Source organism: Diceros bicornis, chromosome X (genome assembly GCF_020826845.1).
Source record: "Diceros bicornis minor isolate mBicDic1 chromosome X, mDicBic1.mat.cur, whole genome shotgun sequence".
NCBI lineage: Eukaryota > Metazoa > Chordata > Mammalia > Perissodactyla > Rhinocerotidae > Diceros > Diceros bicornis.
In genome coordinates, this window is record NC_080781.1 from 90804328 (window position 1) to 90829754 (window position 25427).

The 25427-nt window shown below is 36.7% G+C and overlaps 1 protein-coding gene across 4 annotated transcripts in view; it reads left to right on the forward strand.

Moving 5' to 3' along the window:
• DIAPH2 (diaphanous related formin 2) overlaps positions 1 to 25427 on the forward strand; it is an 836961-nt gene that overhangs the window by 347498 nt on the left and 464036 nt on the right. For all 4 annotated transcript variants that reach the window (XM_058536303.1, XM_058536305.1, XM_058536306.1 and 1 more), the window contains one exon: positions 23130 to 23231. In XM_058536303.1, coding sequence (XP_058392286.1) covers positions 23130 to 23231 — 102 coding nt within the window. The remainder of the gene's footprint in view (positions 1 to 23129; positions 23232 to 25427) is intronic.

Consider the following 25427-nt stretch of genomic DNA (forward strand, 5'->3'; position numbering starts at 1 on the left):
TGTGGTGGTAAACTCCAGCATTTAATAACTGCTGAAAATGCAGTGTCTTCTCTCTTACTGTATTTGACAGGTTTTTTGTTATTATTTTGATACTCTTTATTTTGCCAAGAGGTAACTCATTCCCAAAGGTATTTTATGCCAGGGAAATTTCATTACACTTTGTATAGAAGGCTAGGTTTTATATTATCTTTTGAGTGTTCATTTTTACTGTGGATTATAAATTACTGAAATTACTTAAGCAAAATTCATACTGAGATTCTTTATTTTCAAACTGATAATGACCGTATGCATTAGAAGGCTAGCCCAGGAGACTGCCAGCAAATAATCATCCTTGCCTTTGGGAAACAGTTAAGTCATTGCGTCATGCTTCAATTAACATTAAATATATCAGTGGATATACTCATTGATTCATTTCTGTTCTTTTTGTTCAACCAGATTTCTCCTTTATCATCTTTAGTGATGGAATTTGATATGCCTGGTATGCTTACCTGTAACTTTACAGAGCTCCATTTCTTTGTATAGCTCACTTAGTTAGACTGCATGTAGTACAGTATTTGTAGAATGATTGTTGGTGGCCATTGAATGGGAATTGGCATTTATGGAGGTTCCTATGAAGTGCCAGTCACTGCTTCATGTTTTACACATGTTAGTTCACCTGAAATGATAGGCAAATATGCTAAGAAAGGCAGCTTGCTGTAGTAGAAGGAATATGGACTGGAAAGCTGTATTGGTCTGGGTTTGAATCCCAGATTTATTACTCACTAGATGGACAAAGTTACGTCACTGCTCTGACCCTGAGTTTTTGTATAGTAAAGATAGGATATTTATCTTGCAGAATTATTGTGCTAATTAAGGGATAGAGATATATAACTAAGGCACTCATTAAATAGGAGATAATATAATAATCAATGTCATTAATAATTATTGATGTTAGAAAGGAAATAAAATGTTTGATTTTCCTTGGGTCCTATTACTAAATGATAATTCATGTGAGTCATACAGAGACATGGTGGGTATAGGCAATTGCCTTTTATATAAAACTTAAAATAAAAATTTAATTAAAATGTTAATTTGGCAATCATGTTGGATATCATAGGTTTCTGAAGGTCAATAAGTATTTCCTACAACTCTTTCACTTCATAGGGACTGCCCCCTACTAGGAACTTAACTATTTTTTAATTGTATTGCATTGAAATTATTTGAGGTAGCATGCTTTTATCACTAAATTGACCCAGCAAATTTTATTTTTTCATTTGAATATTTTCTCTTAATAAGACTACGAATGCAGTCAGTAAGTTGAGAAAACCACCTGCTGTCTTGTTGGTCGGCGACATAGCTGGTCCATCTGTACTTGGTGTAAAGGGAAGCTTTGATGACTACCATTAGGTCTGCATATTGTCAGATTTCACACTTTCGGGACACCATGGGTAATTGGGTGGCAGCCAGTTTATTTTTTTCAGCTAATGTTGTAGATAAACACTTCATATTTTAGTTTAGCCCTGATATGACAGAATTAAATAGTGTTCTAATCTTCATCAGCAGTTTGTTATCCAGTAACTTTTGTAGTCCAATAAAAATGGCATAGGCTGCTGCTTCTGGAGCATTTACCATTGAATATACCAATTTTGTTCATTTGTGGACTCAGATAGATGAAGTTGTTGTGTTTCTTTGCCATAGATGTCGATAGGGCCTTACGGGCTGTGCTTGTTATATAAACATTTGGTTCTCTCAACAATACTTTCCAGCCTAGTTCTGTTGGTACTGCTTCATACTACTTTTCCTATGACACTGGAAAATGCTATTTTGTCATCAGCAAAAAGAGGGTGTGGCACTTGCTTACTATGTATGTGGACTCTCTCTTTCTGGTTGATGTCATTAATGAACAATTCCAGGAAGCTTTGGGCTATTGTATCACCTTGTCTCATTCCATTATAGATATTGATGCAACATGGATCGCTGAACAGTATAATCTCTTTTGTGCAGTTTCTATTGATCTTGTCTAGTAAATCATTGTATGCTGGATTTATTCTGAAATCATTTTGGGCATAAAAGCTGTTCTTGAATTTGACAATCAGACGCCTTCTTGTATTAGGCAAACTTATACAAAGCTAGGATTCATTCGCTTTGTTTCTGTCTCCTTCATACCAGGAATAGTTCTTTTTCCTACTAAACTTCTCAAACGAGTGGTCTTTACTCACTGTTTCCATTCACTTCTTCCTTGCATCCTATAATATGGCTTCTCTTGTCATTGCTCTCTTGAAATTGCTCTACATGGTCTGAAATGGTCTATTTTCTTCTGGTCTTGTTTTTAGGACTTAGACTATGCTTGACTTTCCTGCCACATTTGACACTGTTGATTACTTTCTCTTATGAAACATTTTCCTTTCTCACTGTGGGGACAATGTGCTCCCCTGTTTCTCACACTTTTTTTGATTGTTCTTTTTGTCCTCTTAATTGGCTGTTCTTTCTTCGCTGTGTCCACGACTCTGAGTGTCCTCCAGGGTCTAATCTTCTATCTTGGATTTTTTTCTCACTGACTATTCAGTCGCTGATTAGGCTTTAGTTACATCTTGAAGACAGAAGATCATCAAATTCACATTTCCTGCACCCTCATCGTTTTTCCAATCTAATATTTCACATAATATTTCTTGAGTATCATTTTCTAGATACTATCGGAGCTGGGATGGATGTGGGAGACAAAGCTGTGCCAAAGATGTTGTTTTCCCTGTGAGTATGTAATTTAGAGCAGGTAGGAAGATGCATACATGAGCCTTAATTAAGTAGGGCAACATGTGGAAAATAAGGCCTTATCAGTGATATCGGTACACAAATTGCAAAAGGTTTCATAGACAAAGTGATACTTTGTTTGGGTCTTAATGGATAGATAAAGGTTTGAGAGCAAAGATGTGAAGGGAAGTGAGCGCAAAGTATTTTGCAGTCACTCAGGAGTCCTGTCATACCTTTTCTATGTTTAGGTAGACTTGTCCTAGGTAGACAATAGACAAAAATCACTTAAAATTAGAACCTGTAATCTTTTCATCTATATTAGGCACACAGAATAACAGTATGCACAATAATTCGTGTCATACCCATAATATATTAAAATGCATATATTTTGGAGGCAGAACTTCAAGGATGATTTTAAATAAATATAACCATTTCATTTTCTATATTCATTTACCCCTATTATATCTTGTATAGCTCGGTTTTTTAAAATACTGCACCAGATATCAGATATCTGCGCTTTTAAATGTCTTATCCAATTTATTTCTGTGAGATCTAAGTGGAAAGCTAGATATATTAGGGCTTTTTTTGTTCTTCTTCATTGATTGTCACACCCGACTTTGAAGTTCATATTTTTTACCTGATATTTTAGTATGATTTTCCAGTCAGAAATAGGATTCTATCATTTCTTATTGGCAAATTTGAAGCTTTTAATTTGATTATATTTCTTTATGACACCTCTGTTCCAAATTTTATGTATTGACTTCCTGCTTCCTCTCTGTAGTTATAACCAGTGCTTAAGTTCAGATTCAAAGCATCCTAAGCTAAAAGCAAAGGCACACTTTGGTGGCAGCCATGAGGAAAGCAACAATGAGCCCCCACAGTGATGGGACTGAAGTGGCTGGGGTGAAGTAAAGGCCAGCCTAATGGCCAGCACAGCAGGTTTGAAATAGTTTGCTAGGAAAAAGAGTCAGCAGGTTGCTGTCCTGATCCGGTCAAATTTATTTGCTGTCTGCAACTATTATCAGCTACGTCTTACCTGGGTTATTACTTTTCCTTCTAGGTTTCTGGTAAAACCTTCAATTTGAGGGATTTCTGAATTTTTTTTTTTTTTACATAATGCAGGTTTCATTCTAATCTTTATGAGATGTGCTTTACTTTATATGGTAATAGCTCTATCTGCATTTTACAGATTTCAGAATGTTTGGGGGGGTATACATTGAGGATGCAATGTACATTTGAGTTTTACTTTACCCTGAGATTTAGTGTTTAATCTTAAACATTGCTTTGATCTTATATATGCCTTTGTAAACAATACAGGACCCTCTATTATCTACCTCTTGGGCGCAAAAATTAATAAAAGGTACACAATTACAAATTATTTTCCAATAAATGACTAGGCTTATGTTCTTGTTTTGTACTGTATCTTTTTCAGTTATTTTAAAAATGCTCTACAGCGCTGAAGATAGTATTATTAAAAGATAGTTCTTATAGGCGACAGAGCTTCTCATAGCTGGGCCCTCATCCAAGAACTTTTTTTTAAGTTCTTAAAAGGTTACAACCCAAACTGTTTCTGGCATTTAGTAGAATAAAGTACTTCATGGAAGCTCATTGTTAAACTGAAGCCACATGACTGTGGTATATTTAATGGTACACACACACCCCAGTTGTGGTTATCAATGACTCAATATCAGACTAAGTGCAACTATTGACTAGGTTTCATAGAAGTCAACTTAATTTACTTTGATAAATAGCTTACATGTTGAACTCAGGTTATCATTATTCTCATTGTTTATAGGTGGTATCAATATACTACTATCTAGAAACATGACTGAAGTTCACCTTGACATAAAGCAGAGTATTCTATTTAGGAATATGTACTTTCACAAGAATTTGGTTTTTCAGATCTGTTGGTCTAAGGCACACAAGCTTTAAAATGGCTACATGATGTGCAAAAGCAAGGAAAGGAAGCTGTGGTGTGCTTGCTTAGCATTTTGTCTAGCTGAACTATGGGTTTTGGTTAGAATGAATTTTGCCTTTTTTTGCAGACTCCAGTTTTTATGGAATAAAATATTTTGTCTCTTCCTGTTTTGCGTATTCCAAGCCCTCTGCCCTGGTTGTTTTCAGTGACTTGGTAAAATTGGAGCATGTTTACATCAAGCAAGGAGAAATCCATCTTCCATTACCTTTCACTTTCCTTTTCAGTAGCAAATCATTGTTTTCTCTTTTCTCTTCTCTTCTAGCATTGTGACAGCTGCATCTATAAAAGGGCAGAGAAGCAATGTTATCTCATTAATTTTAGTATATATTGTGTGCATACATGTTTTTAATTAATGCATAAAATGCATTATTATTTATTCCTAAAACTTCTAGGTACTTAGCAGAGTGATAGAGTGTAGAAATATATGGCAAGATCCTTGCCCTCAAGGAATTTATCTAGTTTATAATTGCTTTAAAAATAAACAGAGTGTGCCTTGAGGATCCTTTGCTTTCTCTCAAAATCTCATTGCTTGTCTCTAATATGAGCCCAATTGCTGACCAAGTGTTGCCTTCAGTGTTCGATTCTGAACTTTAGAAGAAATTACAAAGAAGATTTCCATGGGTTATTGTTGATGGTATTTGCAGTTTTCAATTTGGGGAGTATTTATTGAGCTATTAGAGTGTTGTGTCATGTGCCACAGTACAGTTGTTCCAAGCCTTGCTAATATCCAGAATTACCTGCAGAGTTTTTAAGAGATACAGGTCCTGAGGCCCTACCTATAGAGATTCTGACATTCAGATTCAGTAGGTATGGATGTGTTCGAATCCAGATTAAAAGTAGATGAGAGAATAGGGAAGGACAGGAAGATGATGTCAGGCATTCTACATTCTTGGTAATAGTATAACAGAGAGGATGATGGATTGGGAAGGAAGAGGGTCATGAGTCTGTTTGTCCTAAAAACAGGATAACCTTAAGCTTTTTGGAATTTTGTTCTTATTATGTTTCACATTTCCAAAATAGGCTCAAATATTGCTTTTCTGCTTTCAAATAGAAACTCACCAACAGACTAAATTTGACTTAAAAAAAAAAGAAAGAAATGAAAAGTTCAGGTACTCCCTTTCCTACCCTTCTCACAATTTTTCTAATGCTTCGATTGCCTTCAACAGAATACACTGACGTGGTTTCTGAACTAAAGAAAATTACTGCTGCAAGATAAAATTGAAACCAGTTGGAATCCGAAAGGGGAAAACAGAGACAATCTAACTATGGTTGTTTCCCATTGAGCTCAGCCAGCAACACGCCACATTGAGATACTCAGTAACATTTTTATTTACATAAAGTAAGAGAACTGTATTATATGAAATTCAAAGATTTATGTGTGTTTTTTATAGGACTCAGATTTTCATTTTATCGTAAACCAGCATATCCCAAGTGAAGCATCACCAAACGTTGTAGCTCCTTATGAGCTCTCATTCTACTCAGATATTGATGGGACGGTAGAAACTAATTTTATAATTTTATTAAGGCTGATTTGTTTTTACAGTCATTTTACATGTAGACATATAATAAAATCATATGAGAATATATGGAGGATAAATAAGAGACAGTTATAGTTTGGGATCAAACCATTGATCACTGTAGGATTGATACGTTTAAAAAAGCATGAGGAGTATAAACGTGTTTGATTATGTGAACGCTATTTGAAAAACAGAATTATCAATCAACAGTTATAGTAAGGCACTTCTAGATGTTATTTTGCAAGGAACATTTACTAACATTTTCACCTATTACGTCAGGAGTTGGCAAACTACAGAAGGCAAATCCAGTCCGCCACCTATTTTTGTAAATAAGGTGTTATTTGAATGCCACCATGCCTATTTGTTACTTATTGTCTATGGCTACCTTCACATGACAATGGCAGAGTTGAATAGAATTGCAACAGAGACTGTATGACCTGCAAAGCCTAGCCCTATCCAGAACTCCTGGAATTTGCCTCAACTGCTTTTCAAAGGCTGTCTTGGTTATTCATGGATTTATGGTGGTGGAAGTGATCATGACTCGTTAGCTAATGTTCTTTGGCTTGGACTTCCTCAACAAGCCTGTACTTTTTATGAACATATTGCTCCACTTTGTACAACCATTTTTTCATCTGGTAACTTCTCTTAGCTCTGAGGTCCCTGACATAACCTCTACGCCTCACACTCTAGTTCTTCATTCACAAGTTATACAAAAATCAGTTTACAAGGCTGGACTAGGTGGGAACACATACCCCAAGCCAGTGCTCCATCTCTAGTCCTCTTCTTCATCTTCCCCTCTCAACCAGTAAAAAATCAGTAACACCCAACACCTCCTGTAGGGATCACTGACCACCAAACTCAGAATTCCAGTTTGGGCAAGCGAGGATGCCAAACCACAGCTTTTATTTAGTACTCAAGAAGACACAGTGAAACATTTTGGTCAGGCCACAAGGAAGAACTCTATGAGGGATATTAAACCATGGAGTATGTTCAACATCTCCACTGAACCCTCGTATCTTGAATTATTTAGTAATAAATATGTGGGAGGCAACTGTGAATCTCCTTCCGTATCTTTGCAGAATGGTACACCCTTGTGGCAAGAGCATGAACTTTGGGGCCAGACAGCCTGGGATTGAATCCCAGCTCTGCCATTGAACTTTTTTCTGAGATCTTTTGTAAGTCTCTGGGGAACTCAGTTTCCTTATTGTAAAATAGGAATAATAATACTGTTATGGACTGAATGTTTGTGTGTCCCCAAAATTTATATATTGAAGCCCTAGCCCCCAGTGTGGCTGTATTTGCAGATGGAGCCTCTAAGGAAGTAATTAAGGTTAAATGAGATCATAAGTGTTTGGCCCTGATCCAATAGGATTAGCATTCTTATAAGAAGAGACATCAGAGAGCTCTCTCCCTCTCTGTCTGTCTGTCTCTCTCCCTCTCTCCTCCTCTCTCCCTCCCTCCCTCTCTCCACACACAAAGGAAAGGCCATGTGAGCACACGGTGAAATGGTGGCCACCTACAAGCCAAGAGAATAGGCCTCAGAATGAAACATACCTTGCCAGCACCTACATCTTGGACTTCCCAGAGTTCAGAACTGTGAAAAATTTCTGTTGTTTAAGCCACTCAGTCTGTGGTATTTTGTTATGGCAGGCTGAGCAGACTAATACAAATACCCACCTTGCACAGTTGCTAGGAAAATCTGTACAGTGCAGTGCCTGGTGGTGGTTTGATATATACGCTTAATCATTATGCATACCCAATATTTTTCCAGGTCATATGAGTCTGGGGATAGAAATAAAACCACAGAAACTATTGTATGAGTAATGTACCTGAATTGGTCTTATAGGAACTAGTATTCTCCAGTTCTCCCCAGCTGGTTTAGGAATTCTCCAGGAGAGGCTTACTTGTATATATAATGTTGAGGTAGTCCTTGACTTTTGTATGTTTAACCTTCAAAGTGTCCTTTGCAAATATTATAATTCATTGAAACTCTTAAATTGCCTTTTATACAATGAATTCTGGCATTTTTACAGACATGATAGTGCTGTATACCAACCAACAGTTCTGTTTTTATAGTATTGCTATTTTTGTCTGGACAGGAAATGTTTATGCAAGTAATATTAATAAAAATTAATATTTTTATGGCAATTTGACTTTCTTTTATAAGTCATAAGTGATGAGTAAGAAAATGAATGTGTTGATACCAGTGATAAGAAACATGGGTATCATGAGCAAGCCCTGATGGCCTGGTGGTTAAAGTTTGACGTGCTCCGCTTTGGTGTCTTTGGCAGATTCCCAGGTGTGGAACCATACCACTCATCTGTCAGTTGCCATGCTGTGGTGGTGGCTCACATAGAAGGACTTACCTTAGGATATACAACCATGTACTCGGGCTTTGGGGAGGAAGAAAAAAAAAAGAGGAAGATTGGCTACAGATGTTAGCTCAGGGCTAATCTTTCCCAGCAAAAAAAGAGAAATATGGGTATCAAACATAACACAATTATGAAAGAAGATGGAATTCATTAGGCACATTGAAAACAGTGAATTTTTAAGCCCTCCCACCACTCATAACATATAAGTATGTTGTTAAAATTTTGCTTATTTGCAAGTGGGACTTTATCAGATTAAATAGCTTCTACAAGACAAATGAAACCAGAATCAAAATGAACAGACAACCCACCAGCTGGGAGAAAATATTTGCAAAACATATATCTGGCAAGGGCTTAATCTCCATAATATATAAAGAACTCACATAACTGAACAACAAAAAAACAAGCAAACCAGTCAAAAAATGGGCAGAGGAAATGAACAGACACTTCTCCAAAGAAGATATACAGATTGCCAATAGGCACATGAAAAAATGTTCAACATCACTAATCATCAGGGAAATGCAAATCAAAACAACACTAAGATATCACCTCACGCCCGTTAGAATGGCTATGAACACCAAGACAAAGAACAACAAATGTTGGAGAGGCTGTGGAGAAACAGGAACCCTCATACACAGCTGGTGGGAATGCAAACGGTGCAGCATCTATGGAAAACGTTATGGAGATTCCTCAAAGAATTAAAAATAGAAATACCCTATGATCCAGCTATCCCACTACTGGGAATCTATCCAACGAACCCGAAATCGCCAATCCAAAGAGGCTTATGCACCCCTATGTCATTTCAGCATTATTAAGTATAACCAAGAAGTGGAAGCAACCCAAGTGTCCCTCGACTGATGACTGGATCATCATGGTATATATATATACAATGGAATACTACTCAGCCATAAAAAGACAAAATTGTCCCATTTGCAACAACATGGGTGGACCTCGAGGGTATTATGTTAAGTGAAATAAGCCAGAAAGAGAAAGACAAACACTGTATGATCTCACTCATATGTGGAATATAAAGCAACACATGGACAGAGAAAACTGTATTGTGATTCCCAGGGGCAATGGGAGTGCGGGGGGCACAAGGGGTGAAGGGAGACATATATATGGTGATGGACAAACAAAAATGGTACAACCAAAAATTTCACAATGTTACAAACTATTAAAACATTAGTTAAAAAAAGTTTGCTTATTTGAATCTCACTTATACATTTCGATGTCCTTGTCTGGCTAGGCCACCATTTGGTGTGGATCACTTTGTTCCTGCTCTGCCCTGAGTGTTGGTTGTGCAACTTGTGCCACAGAGCATTTCTGTTCCTATGCACTCATATATTAGAGGACTCTTAGTGATGAAATCCTTTTGTTTCTTTTTCTGTTTTGTTTTTTTATTTATTTTTGAATTGATGTTTACATGGCTGAAAATTCAAGAGACACAAAAATAGTATAGAGTGAAATTTCTTCCTCTCACCTCTTTCCCCGGCCACTCAATTCCCTCCCTAGTAGTAACTAATGTGATAAATTTCTTGTGAATCTTCCCAGAAACATTTTATGCATATATCAGCAAATACATATAAATATTCTTTCCTCTTTTTTTTCCATAAATGGTAGCATGTACTGTACAGTCTTGTATCCCTTGTTTGCTTCATTTAATGATATTTATTGAGGATCATTCCATATCATTCTGGAAACAGCTTCTTTGGTCATGGATATAGCAACAGAGTAGTCCATTGAGTGGACATACCATAGTTTTATCAAGCAGTCTTCTATTGATGAGCTTTTGGATCATTTCAAATCTTTTGCTATTATAAACAATGCCCACTGTACCATAATTTATTAAATGTGTCTCCAATTGATGAATATTTATAATCTTTTGCTATTAGCAATACTGGAATACATAACCTTATACATGAATCTTTGTGCACAAAATGAGAATATATATGTAGGATAAATTCCAAAATAATTGGAGTGCCTGTTCTTTTCCAGGTGTGATTCTAGGTACTAGTATATAACACATATGAACTAAACCAGTATGAACAAAGAGTCACAAGTCCCTCTTTTTAACAGAGCTTGCAAAGTGGAAGACATAGACAATAAACAAATAAGTTATGTATTATGTCAGATGGTGATGCTTGGTATGGAGAGAAATAAAGCAAACAAAAGGAAAAAGGAGTGCCAAGAAAGAGTAGTTGCGATTTTGAACCGCATCATCAGGAAAGGTCTCTATGAGAGAGGGAAATTGAACAAAAATCTGAACGAAGTGAAGGAAGACCTGGGGATGATATAACATCAAGAGCAAAGGCACTGCTCTGGTAGTTGGTCTGGTATATTTGACGAACAGCAGGGAAGCTAGTGTGGCTCGAGAAGAGTGAATGAGAGGAAAGTAGTAGGAGATGAGGTCAGAGTAGTTAAGGAGGGGACATGAAATATAAAGTAGAACATTCTAGGCTATTGGAAAGAGTTTGGTTTTTACTCTGGATAAGACAGGAAGCCATTGGAGGGTTTTGAACAGAGGAATAACATTAATTAATTAATTGACAGGTTAGAGTGAAGAAGGGCAAAGGCAGAATGGAGACTGCTTATTAAGCTACTGCAATAACCCAGGCTAGAAGTAATGGTGGCTTGAAACCGTTAGGTGGAAGTGGAGGTGATGAGAAGTGATAAAATACTGGATTTGCCAAGAAGTGGGATGTGGCCTGGGAGAGAAGAGTCAATGATGACTCCACATTTTTTTTTCTTGAACAATTAGGATTGAGTTGCCGTTTGTTGAGGAGAAGACTGAAGCAGGTTTGGGAGTAAAATAAAGAGTTTGGAAGGGATGTGCTAAATTTGAGACGCTTATTAGACAATCAAGTGGGAATATCCAGGAGATGAGAGGCTTCTTTTAGAATATGTAGTTTTCCGGTGGTCTTTCATCTGAATAAATCCCTGGTGGGATCTACAACACTGACCGTCTAGACACGCTCAGGTATACCTGAAACCCAGACTGAAAAATCCGACATTGGCAAGTTGAGACCCTGGCTACAAATATTTCTAGGTGTTATTTTGTTCAGTCTTGCTGAGTGAGGTTTACTGCCTTCTGCATTAAACTAAATTATATACAGGACTTGTACCAGCCTGAGATGTACCATGTTAAAAAAGAAAATCCTGGATATGATGAATGCCCACACTGTATTCTCAACAAGAAGTGCCCTATTAGCCTAGCGGTACTTCATTTCAGCATCAGAATTCCTGCTGATGTGCTTTTCTTAGTGCTCCTATTTGTTGACACATTTAGCTCTTGGGGTTTATTGCTGGACTTATTGATTTGTGACATGAATTAGAAAATTTAAGATTACAAGAGGTTCTCTGAGTGTATGGGATGGCTAGAAAAACATTCGTCCGGATTTAACAAAGCCAGAGCCAATCTGTGGGTAAAGGGCTTAACTCTAGTTTGAATAAGGTACTTCACATAGGTTAACCGTTAACAGGAACAACTTCCACAACCTCATTTGTCAAATACTAGGTTGAGGTAAGAACCATACTTCAGTTTGAGTATTTAAATTATTATTTCAAACAAGGGAAATTCTCCCTAAAACCTCTAAGACAACTTTATTTGTCCTTCTGAAAATATACACCACCTGCTGAGCTATCGAGGCCCAGTTGAAAATATACAATATTAGCTATGCACGTTGTTAAATATAGTGTTCTGGTGACATTTAGCAGTGTTCAGTAATTGGCTTAATGAACAGGTGTACAAGTGTATTAGTTATGCAGATGTTAATTTGCAGTAACATGTGCTGCCTGATTTGGGGGTTCTTGTCTAAACCACAGCCAGTAAGATTTGTTCCTTAATTAGGAAATCATTACAAAGTATGTGTGTGTGATTCCCACCATTAGAACCATTAGTCTTGTTTAATGTGCTCTAAACTTCGGGAATACTCCTGGTAATGCCGTTCCTATGGCTTCTAGTAGTATGCAGGTGTCAGAATGAAATCTACCTTTATGTGGGATGCCTTAGTTAGTGCTCAGCTGTAGGCAACACAGAGAGGGGAGGCTTCACAGCTGCAATATGCAGCATGTAAGAGGAGACGGAAATGCAATCTTGTACTGCGTATTGCATCAGCTTTGCCTCTCAAGGTTTGGTAAACAAGTGTGTTATTCCTCACAAAATGAACTCAAAAATAATTGAAAACAAAATTGTGCTTGCTTACCAAACTGACTAACCTTCACCTGTACTTTTTCTTATTCTCTTTCCTGTGTTTCAGATTCCTGTCTATACTTGGTCCTTGGGATTGCCAAGGCTAACAGTTTATAAACTGTAAAAAGGGATGGGTATATTGATGTAATATAGTCATATGATTTTTTTTTCTTTTTAAATTTTTTGTTGATTGCAGTAGCATTGGTTTATAACATTGTATAAATTTCAGGTGTACATCATTATACTTCTATTTCTGCATAGATTACATCATGTTCACCACCCAAATACTAATTACCCATCACCACACACATGTGACGAATATCCCTTTCGCCCTCCCCCCTCCCCCCTCCCCCTCTGTTGTAATTTCTCCTCTTTCATTTCTGATTTTACTTATCTGTGCCTTCTCTCTTTTTTTCTTGGTGAGTCTAGCTAAGGTTTGTCAATTTTGTTTATCTTTTCAAAGAACCAGCTCTGGGTTTTACTAATTTTTTCTATTGTTTTTTGGTCTCTATTTCATTTATTTCTGCTCTGATTTTTATTATTTCCCTTTTTCTACTGATTTTGGGCTTTGTTTGTTCTTCTTTTTCCAGTTCCTTTAGGTGCATTGTTAGATTGTTTATTTGAGATTTTTCTTGTTTGTTGAGATAGGACTGTATTGCTATAAACTTCATTCTTGGAACTGCTTTTGCTGTATCCCATAAATTCTGGCATGTCATATGTTCATTTTCACTTGTCTCCAGGTATTTTTTGATTTCTTCTTTGATTTCTTCGTTGACCCAGTCGTTGTTCAGTAGCATTTTGTTTAATCTCCACATATTTGTGCCTTTTCTGATTTTCTTCCTATAGTTGATTCCTAGTTTCATACTGTTGTGGTCAGAAAAGATGCTTGTTATTATTTCAATCTTCTTAAATTTCTGGAGACTTGTTTTGTGGTCTAATATGTGATCAATCCTGGAGAATGTTCCATGTGCCTTTGAAAAGAACATGTATTCTTTCGTTTTTGGATGGAATGCTCTGAATATATCTACTAGGTCCATCTGTTCTAGTGTATCATTTAAGGCCAATGTTTCCTTATTGATCTTCTGTTTGGATGATCTATCCATTGGTGTAAGTGGAGTGTTAAATTCCCCTACTATTATTGTGTTACTGTCTATTTCTGTTTTTATGTCTGTTAATAATTGCTTTACATATTTAGGTGCACCTACATTGGGTGCATAGATATTTACAAGTGTTATATCCTCTTGTTGGATTGTTCCCTTGATCATTATGTAATGCCCTTCTTTGTCTCTTTTTACAGTTTTTGTTTTAAAGTCTATTTTGTCTGATATGAGTACTGCTACCCCAGCTTTCTTTTCATTGCCATTTGCGTGGAGTATCTTTTTCCATCCCTTCACTTTCTGTTTATGAGTGTCTTTAGGTCTGAAGTGTGTCTCTTGTATGCAGCATATATGTGGGTCTTGTTTTTTTATCCAATCAGCCACCCTATGCCTTTTAATTGGAGCATTTTGTCCATTGACGTTTAAAGTAGCTATTGATAAGTATGTACTTACTGTCATGTTTTAACTTTTTTTTTTCCTCAGTGTTTTAGTAGTCCTTCTCTGTTCCTTCCTTCTTCTGTACAGAATTGATGGTCTCTTTAGTTTGACCTCTGTCTGCAAGCTCTATTCTTTAACTCCCCTCCTCCCTCCTTTTATGTTTTTGATATCATATCTAACCTCTTTTTTGTGCATTTGTATCCATTACCCTCTTATCATGGAAATAGATAATTTTTCCTATTTGTGGTCTTCTCTTTTCCCCTTAAATCAGTCCCTTTAACATTTCTTGTAGCACTGGTTTCTTGGTGACAAACTCCTTTAATTTTTGCTTGTCTGGGAAATTTTTGATCTCTCCTTCCATTTTGAATGATAACCTTGCTGGGTAGAGTATTCTTGGCTGTAAGTTTTTTCCTTTTAGCACTTTAAATATATCGTGGCATTCTCTTCTAGCCTGTAAGGTTTCTGCTGAGAAGTCAGCTGATACCCTTATGGGGTTTCCTTTGTATGTAACTTGACTTTCTCTTGAGGCTTTTAGGATTCTCTCTTTATCCTTAATTCTTGACATTGTCATTATGATGTGTCTTGGTGTGGGCCTCTTTGGGGTTATCTTGTTTGGGGCTCTCTGTGCTTCCTGTACCTGGATGTCTTTTTCCTTCCTTAGGTTAGGGAAATTTTCATCTTCTGTTTCTTGAAATAGATTCTCTGCCCCTTCGTCTCGCTCTTCTCCTTCCTGGACACCTATAACACGGATTTTAGTGCACTTGATGTTGTCCCAGAGGTCGCTTAGACTGTCCTCACTCTTTTTAATTCTTTTCTCTTTTACCTGTTCGCCTTGGGTAATTTCTTCTAGTCTTTCGTCCAGCTCACAGATCCGTTCTTCTGTATCCTCTACTCTGCTTTTGAGTCCCTCTAGTGAATTTTTTATTTCTAGTATCGTATTCTTCATTTCTGATTGGTTCTTTTTTATATCTTCCATTTCTTTGTTGACATTCTCACTGAGTTATCTATTCTTCTCCCCAGATCAGTGAGCATCCTTAACACTCTTTGTTTGAACTCTCTGTCAGGTAGGTTGCTCATTTCTGTTTCACTTAGTTCCTTTTCTGGCATTTTGTCCTGTTCCCTTACTTGGAATGTATTCCTTTGCCTCCTCATTTTGCATCTTTCCCTGCACTTGTGTCTACGTATCACGTAGGTCAGCTACGTATCACGTAGGTCAGCTACGTCTCCTGCTCTTGGATAGGTGATCTTATGTAAGTGATGGCTTAGGAGGCCTGCAGTGTGCTTCCCTCAGTTCTCAATGTTCCAGGGGTGACCCCTATGTGGCCTACGTCTGTCCTTCTGTTGTGGCCTGTTTGCTCTCCCTGTAGGCGCCCAGGGAGGCCTAGTTATGCTCCTGGCCAGCTGTTGTAATGCTCAGCTTCTTGTAGTTGTTGTGGGCCCTTCAGTCTCTTTATCAGGTGTGGGGATCCCCAGCACAGTTGGCTGCAAGTTCTAATACCACATTTGTGTTGCAGTATTTCTTTTAAGTGAGTAGGCCCCCAGCGTGGCAGGCTGTTATGCTCAGGGGCTTACAATTGCTATAAGCCTCCAGCCTTTAGGTCTCTTGTCAGCTCTCTGAGGATTGCAGCTGGCTGGGGCTGTCCTTAGTCACGGGAGCACCCAATTGCTTCAGGCTTTGGAAGGTGGGGCAAACCCCCTATGTGGGTCTTTGAGAAGCACAAGTCTTCTGCAGCTGACAAGCCCTGCTGCCCACAGGTCCACACACACAGTCAACACAGTCCTGCCCCGTGTACGCACCCTGACCTCCTGAAGCGGACCCAGTCTCTCCATGGCGGGAGCCCCATACACTCCACCACCGCCCCACTCTCTCCACCCGCTCCTTGTGCATGCCCTGCCCCACTGAAGTCGGCTCACTTGCCAGGCTGCAGAGAATCCAGTCACCAATCTATGCAGGCCCACAAGTTGCCTGAGGGCTTGTTCTTGGGTGGAGCCCATCTCTAGGGTGGGCTGCCTGCCCTGGCTGAGCTGGATTAAATCGGTGCTCTAGTGGGTGGGGCAGACCTCGGCTAGCAGGCCCCAGGGAGAACTCCAATGGCATCTGTGTTAGCCCACCCACACCAGGCCACAACAGTGGTGGCCGCCAATGTCCCAGTCCCTGCAGAGGTCTCACCTCTCACCGAGATGCACACAGGACCTATTAGGTGAGTCTCTTTTCACCAAAGCACTGTGCACCTTTGTTTCTGGTGATTTTAGGATGCTTTCTGAAACGGGTGAGTTTGCGCGTGGGCCCTTTAAGAGCCGGTTTTAATTTCTTTGTGAACCAGCTTTTCTGGGGGTGCTCCCCAATGTTTTAGTAGCAGGCAAAGTCAGATATTATGCCACTCGTCTCGATTGTGCTTTGTCCTCAAAATGCCCACAGCGGGGGCGCACCCCGGCTCAGGGCCCCGCGCCTCCAGGCAGGCTGCGTACCTGTGGGATGGTCCCGGGCGGCCGTGAGGGGCTGCGGCTTGTGAGGCGCTGCGGCTTGTGAAGGCGGCATTTTTCCTCTCCAGAAGGGAGTTTCTGCCTCTTCTACCTCAGTTAGGATTGTCCGTTGTTGCAGGTGTCCCTCTTATCCAGTTTTTAGTTCTGTCTCAGGGTTAATTTTTCCACGAGTAGTTGTAAATTGGCTGCGTCCCCGGGAGGAAGTGAGTTCAGAGTCTGCCTACGCCGCCATCTTGACTTCCAACCCGGAGAGTTTCCTAGTCATTTGATTTTTATTTTTATAGTGAAAAATGGAAATTTGCAAAGGTCAAGATAGCAAACACCCATGTACCAGCCTCCCATAATGAACAAATGTTAACATTTAGTCCTGTTTGCTACTGATCTTTGCTTTCAAGATAAAACATTAGAGAGAAATTTGAAGTTTCCAGGGTTCTACTTCTGTCAGGATCACTTTCCTCCCTAAGAGAAGCACTGTCATTCATCAGCTGAGTATCCATTCTATGTGTTTATTATTTTGCTATATGTATATATACTCATCTATCAACAATACATAAGGTTAGTCTGTGTTTTATTTTTAATTTAGATGCATGCTGTTATAGTGCATGTACCATCTTTTACCACTTTCCTTTTTCCATTCAGCATTGTATTTGGGATCTATTCCTGTTGAAATATTTAGCTATAGTACAATCCCTGTAAATGCTGGATTGTATTGCGTTATATCAATATACCACAATTTATTTATCCATTCCAAAAACCCTGGCAGTGGGTTGTTTCTAATTTTTATATTGTTATAAACTTTGCCGCTGTGACCATCCTTGTCTCCTTGACTGTTTGACCTGTAAGTGGAAGGATTGGGTTATACTTATGGTAAGCACACCTTATTAATATTAGATGTTAATAAATGTTTATTTTAAGGTTGTTCCCATTTTTACTGCCACTGATGGTACAATCAAATTCTTATTTCTCCATCTTCTTATCCATACTTGGTATTCTGAGACTTTTTTTTATTTCCAATTTCATGACTCTGAACTGGTATTTCACTGGTGGTTTTCATTTGCATTTCCCTGATTTCTGGTGAGATTTAGCATCTTTTTATTACTTGCGATATGATCTTGGGAAAATGACTCAATTTTTCTGTTTCTTAGTTTCCTCCTTTGTAAAATGACAGTGGTAATACCTATCGTATGAGGTGATATAAAAATTAAATTAGTTAGTGCCGTGCATAGAGCAGATATTTAATAAAAGTTGATTTTGGTGGTGGTTGTGATGATTGTGGTTGTGGTTACTACTACTAGTACTATTACTACAATTATTATTGTTGTAGTTATTATTCTTAGACTTTCCTCTTTTGTGTATTTCGTATGTATGTATACATATATATGCATATGCATTGTGTGTGTCTAAATACATAATTTTTTGCCCATTTTTTAATTGTGTTTTTATAATATTATCAGAAATGCAAGGATAAAGATTTTAAAAAACAGTGGAAAATAACAATTAAATGAAAAAAATTATTGCAGCCATCACACACAGAAATCATAGTAAATTTTCCCTCCCTCCCATTGTCATACTTGCACTCATTTTAACATCAAATTATTAATTGAAAATAACACCTATTTCAACTAATATATGAACAGTTATTTCCATACAGTTAGAACCACCTCTGGAATTGTATACATATAGATAATGTATGTATTTATGTAGAGAGATCACAATTCTTATATTTGTATGATATATCTGAAACAACAGTTGGGCATTTACTTGTTGAATATACATACATGTATGCATGAAGTTATATAAATTTTCAATGTGGTTTTTAACACTACTATTGTTAGCTTTTTTTACCCTGCCTTTGTATATAGTGCACTTAATAGGAAGTGTCAGACTTTTACTTCTCCACATGTTCCTTATAATATGATGTAACACATCAGTTGATGCTGATTAAAAAATACAACAAAAAGAATTTGCTGAGTGATATGCGTGTATTCATTTTAGCTATATTATTATAGGTAAAGCAAATTACAAATGTTTGATATCTTTTGGAGATTATTCAATAATTAGTAGTTTAAATATGCCACGTATTTAAGAGATATGAGTAGATGTTTAAGTCTTGTGTACCATTATATGCACTTGCTAGGCTAACACATAGTAGGTATTCAACAAGTATTTGCTGGATGAATGAATCAATGAATGAGTAGTATTGATGTTGACTTTAGGAATCAATCTTTCTCACTAATTTTGAGATAAATTAGTTACAAAGGTTTTATTATGATTTATGTTTAAGTTATCGCTATGCAAATCTTTCAATGTTACCCATTTATAATATCTTAGTATTTGCTACATATTGCACACATCTTGTCACATGTTCTGTGTATCCACTGGGATGGCAGAAATTAATAGGGGATTCCTAAACATTGCCTAAATTAGATTGGGGAAAGAATATAGCCATGTTTACTTTATTTATGCTGATGAGCATCCCTCAGTTGTAAAGGAATAAATTTATAGTACAATTGCATGTAAAAATCCATGTATTAAAGGAAATATAAGAATACTCCATTGGCGTTTTACCTTAGATAATTAGTATCTTGATGTTAACATATCTGTAATAATAATACAAATGTCTGTATTACTATATCATTATCTTCCTACAGACAATATTTTATAATGTTTCATTATTATTTGGTCGATTAGCCGTGCCAATTTGAGCACTCAAATTAACTTAATCCATCGGATTCGAACCCAGTGGCTGTATGGTTTTTCGTTTGCACAGGAAGAGGCCTCATTATGAACCTGAGGACCATAGAGCCATTGGTGACCAAATCACTTCTTGAAGTTTTTGTATTGAGACTTAAAAAAAATCTTTTTAGTCCCATCCAAGTAATTTCAAATAATTATAGAAACGCTATAATTTTTGTTTTAAATTAATTTAATTTTTATTTTTTTATTGTTATAAACAGTTAACATGAGATTTACCCTCTTCACAAATTTTGCAGTGTATAATACAGTATTGTTAACTATAGGCACAATTTTGAACAGCAGATCTCTAGAACTTATTCATCTTGTATAACTGAAACTTCATACCCATTGGACAGCAACTCTCCATTTCCCCTCTCACTAACCCCTGGCAACCAACCTTCTGCTCTTTGTTTCTATGAATTTGACATTTTAAATGCTTCATTTGAGTGGAATCATATTTGTCTTTCTGTGACTGGCTTATTTCACTTAGCATAACGTCCTCCAGGTTCATCCATATTGTTGCATATGGCAGGATTTCCTTATTTTTTAAGGCTGAATAATAGTCTATTGTATGTATATACCACATTTTCTTGATTCCTTCATTCTTTGATGGACATTTAGATTGTTTCCATATCTTGGCTATTGCAAATAATGCTGCAGTAAACATGGGAATGTAGATATTGCTTTAGGATCCTGATTTCAATTCTTTTCGATATATATCCAGAAGTGGGATTGCTGGATCATATGGTAGTTCTATTTTTAATTTTTTGAGAATCTTCCAAATAGTTTTCCATAGTGGTTGTATCAATTTACATTCCCACCGTCAGTATACAAGAATTCCCTTTTCTCCACATCCTCGCCAACACTTATCTTTATATTTTTGATAATAGCCATTCTATTAGGTGTAAGGTTATATCTCATTGTAATTTGATTTGCATTTACCTGATGATTAGTGATGTTGAGCATATTTTCATGTACATGTTGTCCATGTGTATGTCTTTATTAGAGAAATCTCTATTCAAGTTATAATCGAGTTATGGAATTGCCCATTTTTTAATCAAGTTATGGAATATTTAAATTTTGTAAGCACTAGAAACATATATGGAATAAAAGCATCTTAGGACAAGTGGCATTTTGTAGTTGTTATGAAAGCAGGGAATTTTTAATATATGAAACCTTTAATACTATCTGGATAAGTTTCATATTGCCTCTCTTCAAATTCTCTATTTATCTAAGCTTGTGGTTGTGATCCCTAAGGAATGCTTTTAAAGACAAGAAAGGCAAAGGCAATAACAGCCACTGGTCAGTACCTACTGATCATGGTAAAAACATTATTGTTTCTTAAAGCCTGTCTAGCTAAGGAGCTATTTTAAACTAGCTTTGTTCTAGTGATTCTCAGAATAACAGTGCCCACTCCTGGAATTCTTACCTTTTCTTGAACCCAGGATAAGGCCAAGTTGCATAATATAAGGAAATATATTAGGATTCAGAAAACAAAACTGTGAACTCAGATATTTAAGGTATCTAATCTTAAGTTTAAACCACTCGTTCATTTGAAAAGGGGAGAAGTTGAAATATATTTTAATGAAAAAAATAAAAAACATGAAGTCATAAAAATGAGCATTATGCATGCCTGGGTTAGTCAGGAGTCTGTTAGTTTGCAGAATAATCTTAATATATCTTTCGTACTACAGCATTTTCATCCTATATGTACTTAAATAACTAGCCTCCCATAGTGGGGTTTAAGGCATATCGAGATATTAGAACAGTTTTCTTGACTATTTCTTTGAGTAGGTTAAAATTTCTTAATGATTCTAGAAGTAATTTCAACACCATTCAGCACTTTTTTTTTTTTATTGACAAAGGGAACAACTCTGAACTGTCATTTCTTTATATAGAGTTGCCTTAAGCTGAGAGTGGCTGGAAAATTAGAATAAATTAAAATGCCGATTATTGCATAGCAAAGACATTGTGCTCTTAGATACTTTGAGGAACATTTGTGATGATTTTAAAAGAAATATATTAAAAATCACTTTTCTTACTGTAGTAGCAATAACTCAATTATGTTGAGTAAACGTGTAAACTACTTGTCATCTCTCGTAAGATCATGATTTCCAAGTGTAATTATTATCTAGTCTGCTCAGATGCTGCATTACTTTAGATGGTTTATACCAATAAAGCTTAGAACTAACTGTTAAGACTTGAGTTATTCAGGTAATTTATTTTATCTGTTATTTTTGTAATCAGTTCATTTAATTTTCCTATGTTTTGCACCATTAAAACAAAGACGGTGTTAATGGACTTGCAATATTTTAATGCATTCTATAACATGTCTAGAAAGTTTTTCAGGTGCTAACATCTGTGAACACATAGCTTACCAAAAACATGCTGTGGTTGTGTGTTGCTTTTCCTCTAAAGAAAATCAGTTACTCATTTGTGGTCTCCTTGACAAAGATCAGATAAAGTAAAATAATAAACATAATTATTGCCTCAAGATGAAGTTATATGTTTAAAAGTAGTAAAGAAGTAGCATGACTATGACCATATGATTCAGTGATAAATTTTAGCAGCATGACTTTGGGGGCAAGAGCATATCACTCTACTTGATTGAAAAAAAAATTGTTGGCTTTACTTTTCTCGTATTTTTTCATGGTCCCATTACCTACAACCCTATTTTTATATTAGAAGAAGTAAACTGCCAACACATAAGTATAATGGTAGCTGGAGAATTTCTGTATAGGAGGGGTTTAGGAGATTGACATAAAGCTTGGTTTTCATAGCAGGCAGCCACATTATTTTTTACTTTGGTTTTTGGGCTGGCTTATTTGGAGGAAGGCTGATGGAGGTTATGGGGGGCTAAAGCCACTCCTTGGCACTGCCACTCCTCACAGGTTCAGGTCATTTTAGCTGTTCTGAACTAGGGAGTTACCTTCTGAATACAGCATAAATAAATCTTTTGTTCTAAGAAAGCAAATAGTACTGAAAAAATGCTGAGGGAGACAAAGCTAACTTCCTCAGAAGACCATGTCTTTGAGGTCCGTTAATTATATGTATGCAAATGGGTGCTACTGTTGTGCAACTTGCAGATGTTCATATCTCTTCTTCAAAGCCATCTCAGCAGGAATTGTTATATGACAACCTGTTTAGCAGTTAAAGTTACCTAAGTACTTTAAAACAATTTCACCGAATTAAAGACATGCGTAAATTTTAGCATACTTTAGGATCAATTCGTGTCTGCCTTTTTCCTGAATTAGTCCAAATTAGGGAGATTTTACTATATATTTAATTCCAGTGCTGCTGTAGGTCCCTGGTAAAAAGGAGTAATAAATGTGGCACATTAGGTAAGAAGCAAGCAATTGATTTTTGGTTCTATTTGGCTTATCTTTTCTGCTTAAGTGGTGATATTTAATTTGTAGGGAAACCTCTAAACAGCTCTATATTTTTATGTTTATCCTCTTCCTTGAACTAATGAAATAAACACATTTATTGATTTTGGCATGAGCTTTATTAATGTAGTTAATATGCGTTACTATTGTTATTCTGTGTATTTGGATTCGTACAATTATTGTTTATGAATCAACATTTTTCTTGCAGTTCAAAAGAATCCAGAAGCTCCAGAAGAAAAGAAGACCCTGCCTCCAAAAAAGAAGGTGAAAGAATTGAGAGTTTTGGATCCCAAGACAGCCCAGAACCTGTGTATGTGATATCTTCTGCATAAGGGGTGGTGGCTATGGTGGTGGTGTGGGGTTGTTGAAAGTATTTAAACAAAGTTGTAGGGCCAGCCCCATGGCTTAGCGGTTAAGTACGCGTGCTCCGCTGCTGGTGGCCCGGGTTCCATCCCTGGCGCGCACTGACGCACCGCTTCTCCGGCCATGCTGAGGCTGCGTCCCACATGCAGCAACTAGAAGGATGTGCAGCTATGACCTACAACTATCTGCTAGGGCTTTGAGGGGAAAAATAAATAAATAAAATAAAAAAAAATTTTATAAACAAAGTTGTAAATTCTTTGAACTGGTGTGGTTAGTGTCTTCTAGAAACAAAATTCTGTGTAAACATGATGTGGGTTGCCTTTTTGTCATTCAGCCAGAATGGAGACCTTTTAGTATTGGTCAGGCCAGATGAAACTTATGAATAATAAAGCTTTGGAAATACTGGTAATCGAGCATTGTTAGAGGATGCAGTAAGTCAGAAGGCATTGTTGAAAAGAATGTTATTGATTTTCCTTCTGCCTAGGCCTGGGAGTGATAGTTTCAGAGTATTCACTAGTCACACTGGGCAAATCCTTTTACTGCTATTCCTTTATGTTTGAAGTAATTGTGATGTGAGCTAGTTAAATTGTTAAGCGCTCCGCTTTAAAACTGGTGAGTGAACCTTTAAGCCTTTAGCAAACCAGTCAGCCCTTAAGTATGCTTTTGCTAAGGCAGCTGGACAGTTAAACCCATCTTCATTTAAGTTGGCCTTAAGTTTTACTTTGACATCTTCTCCCCTCTGGATTGAATTCAGCATTTTCTTTTTGTCTCCACACTAGGCTGTGTTTATATTCTGAGGATACTAAAACACTATGCATGACAAATTGCAACACATCAAGCATTTCTAATTACGCAAAGAAATATTATGGGAGTTTATTTTGTTAAGGAATGAGCTATAGGGAATCAGATTAAAATAAACAACTCATCTTTCTTGTGTCGGTAGGAATCTTGCCGTCAGAAAAGCAGTCTCCTGATAGCTATTGTGAATGTGTACATTGCTTACCTGACAGTACATTTTCTTTATAAAGTCGATGTTCAGTACTTTTTTTTTTAAAGTACAGTATGATCTTAATTGCTAGTTGCTATCTGTCAACATTATTTATTTAGATTATCGACATCTCATTTGGTGTTTACGTCTAGGTAATCATTTGCCTAGACAGTGAGGATTTATTTTCCTTAGGTAGCAGTGCAGTCATATAGAATTTCTCATGAAAAAAAGTTCTTAGGAATATGTTCATGTTCTGGTGATAACAACACACAAATGTTCTTTCAAAAGTATGTTTAGTGGAGGTTAAAGTGGAGTGTATTGTTGAAAAATACTTTCTGAGTAAATGTAAGCTTTTCTAGGTAAAATTTGGTGAATTATTTCAATATGACATAATATATATCCAGAAAATTATGATTCAATATATAAAATAGTATATAATATATTAATATATATAATATATATAAAATAGTATGCCACATGAATGTCAGCAGGAATGCAGAGAACATTGATGATTCAGACACTTTAATTTTTTCTTATATAGGAGAACTGAAAAGTAGATAGATATTATTTTTTTTATTTGGTTACTTTATTGTAATTCCTGAAAAGTACTGTGTTTGTTTTGTTGACAATTTTCACACTAAATTCTATGTTGAATTAACAGGCCAAATTGAAATAAAATCTCTAACTCTTCATTGGTCATTTTGTATCAGCTCAATCTATAATGCATAAGCATGTAGTCATCAGTGCTATTAGTAGGAGTTTTATTTTGTATATAAATATGCATGAGCTATAAACGTTAGAGCCTGAGATAATATGCTATTTTACTTAGATGAGTAGTATAATCAATCAAATGGAAACTACTTTTGTTTGTTCATAACTCTGTAAATTAATATTAGTGATAGAAATTTCATATTTTGAGTCTACGAAATGGAAATCAGGTATTTATTAGGACTTTAGAATTTTGATGCTGTTCTATTTTTTTTTTTTTTTTGATTTTTATTGATATTTTAATGGTTTCTAACATTGTGAAATTTTGGGTTGTACATTTTTGTTTGTCCATCACCCCATATATGACTCCCTTCACCCCTTGTGCCCACCCCCCACCCCCACTTCCCGGGTAACCACAGTCCAGTTTTCTCTGTCCATGTGTTGGTT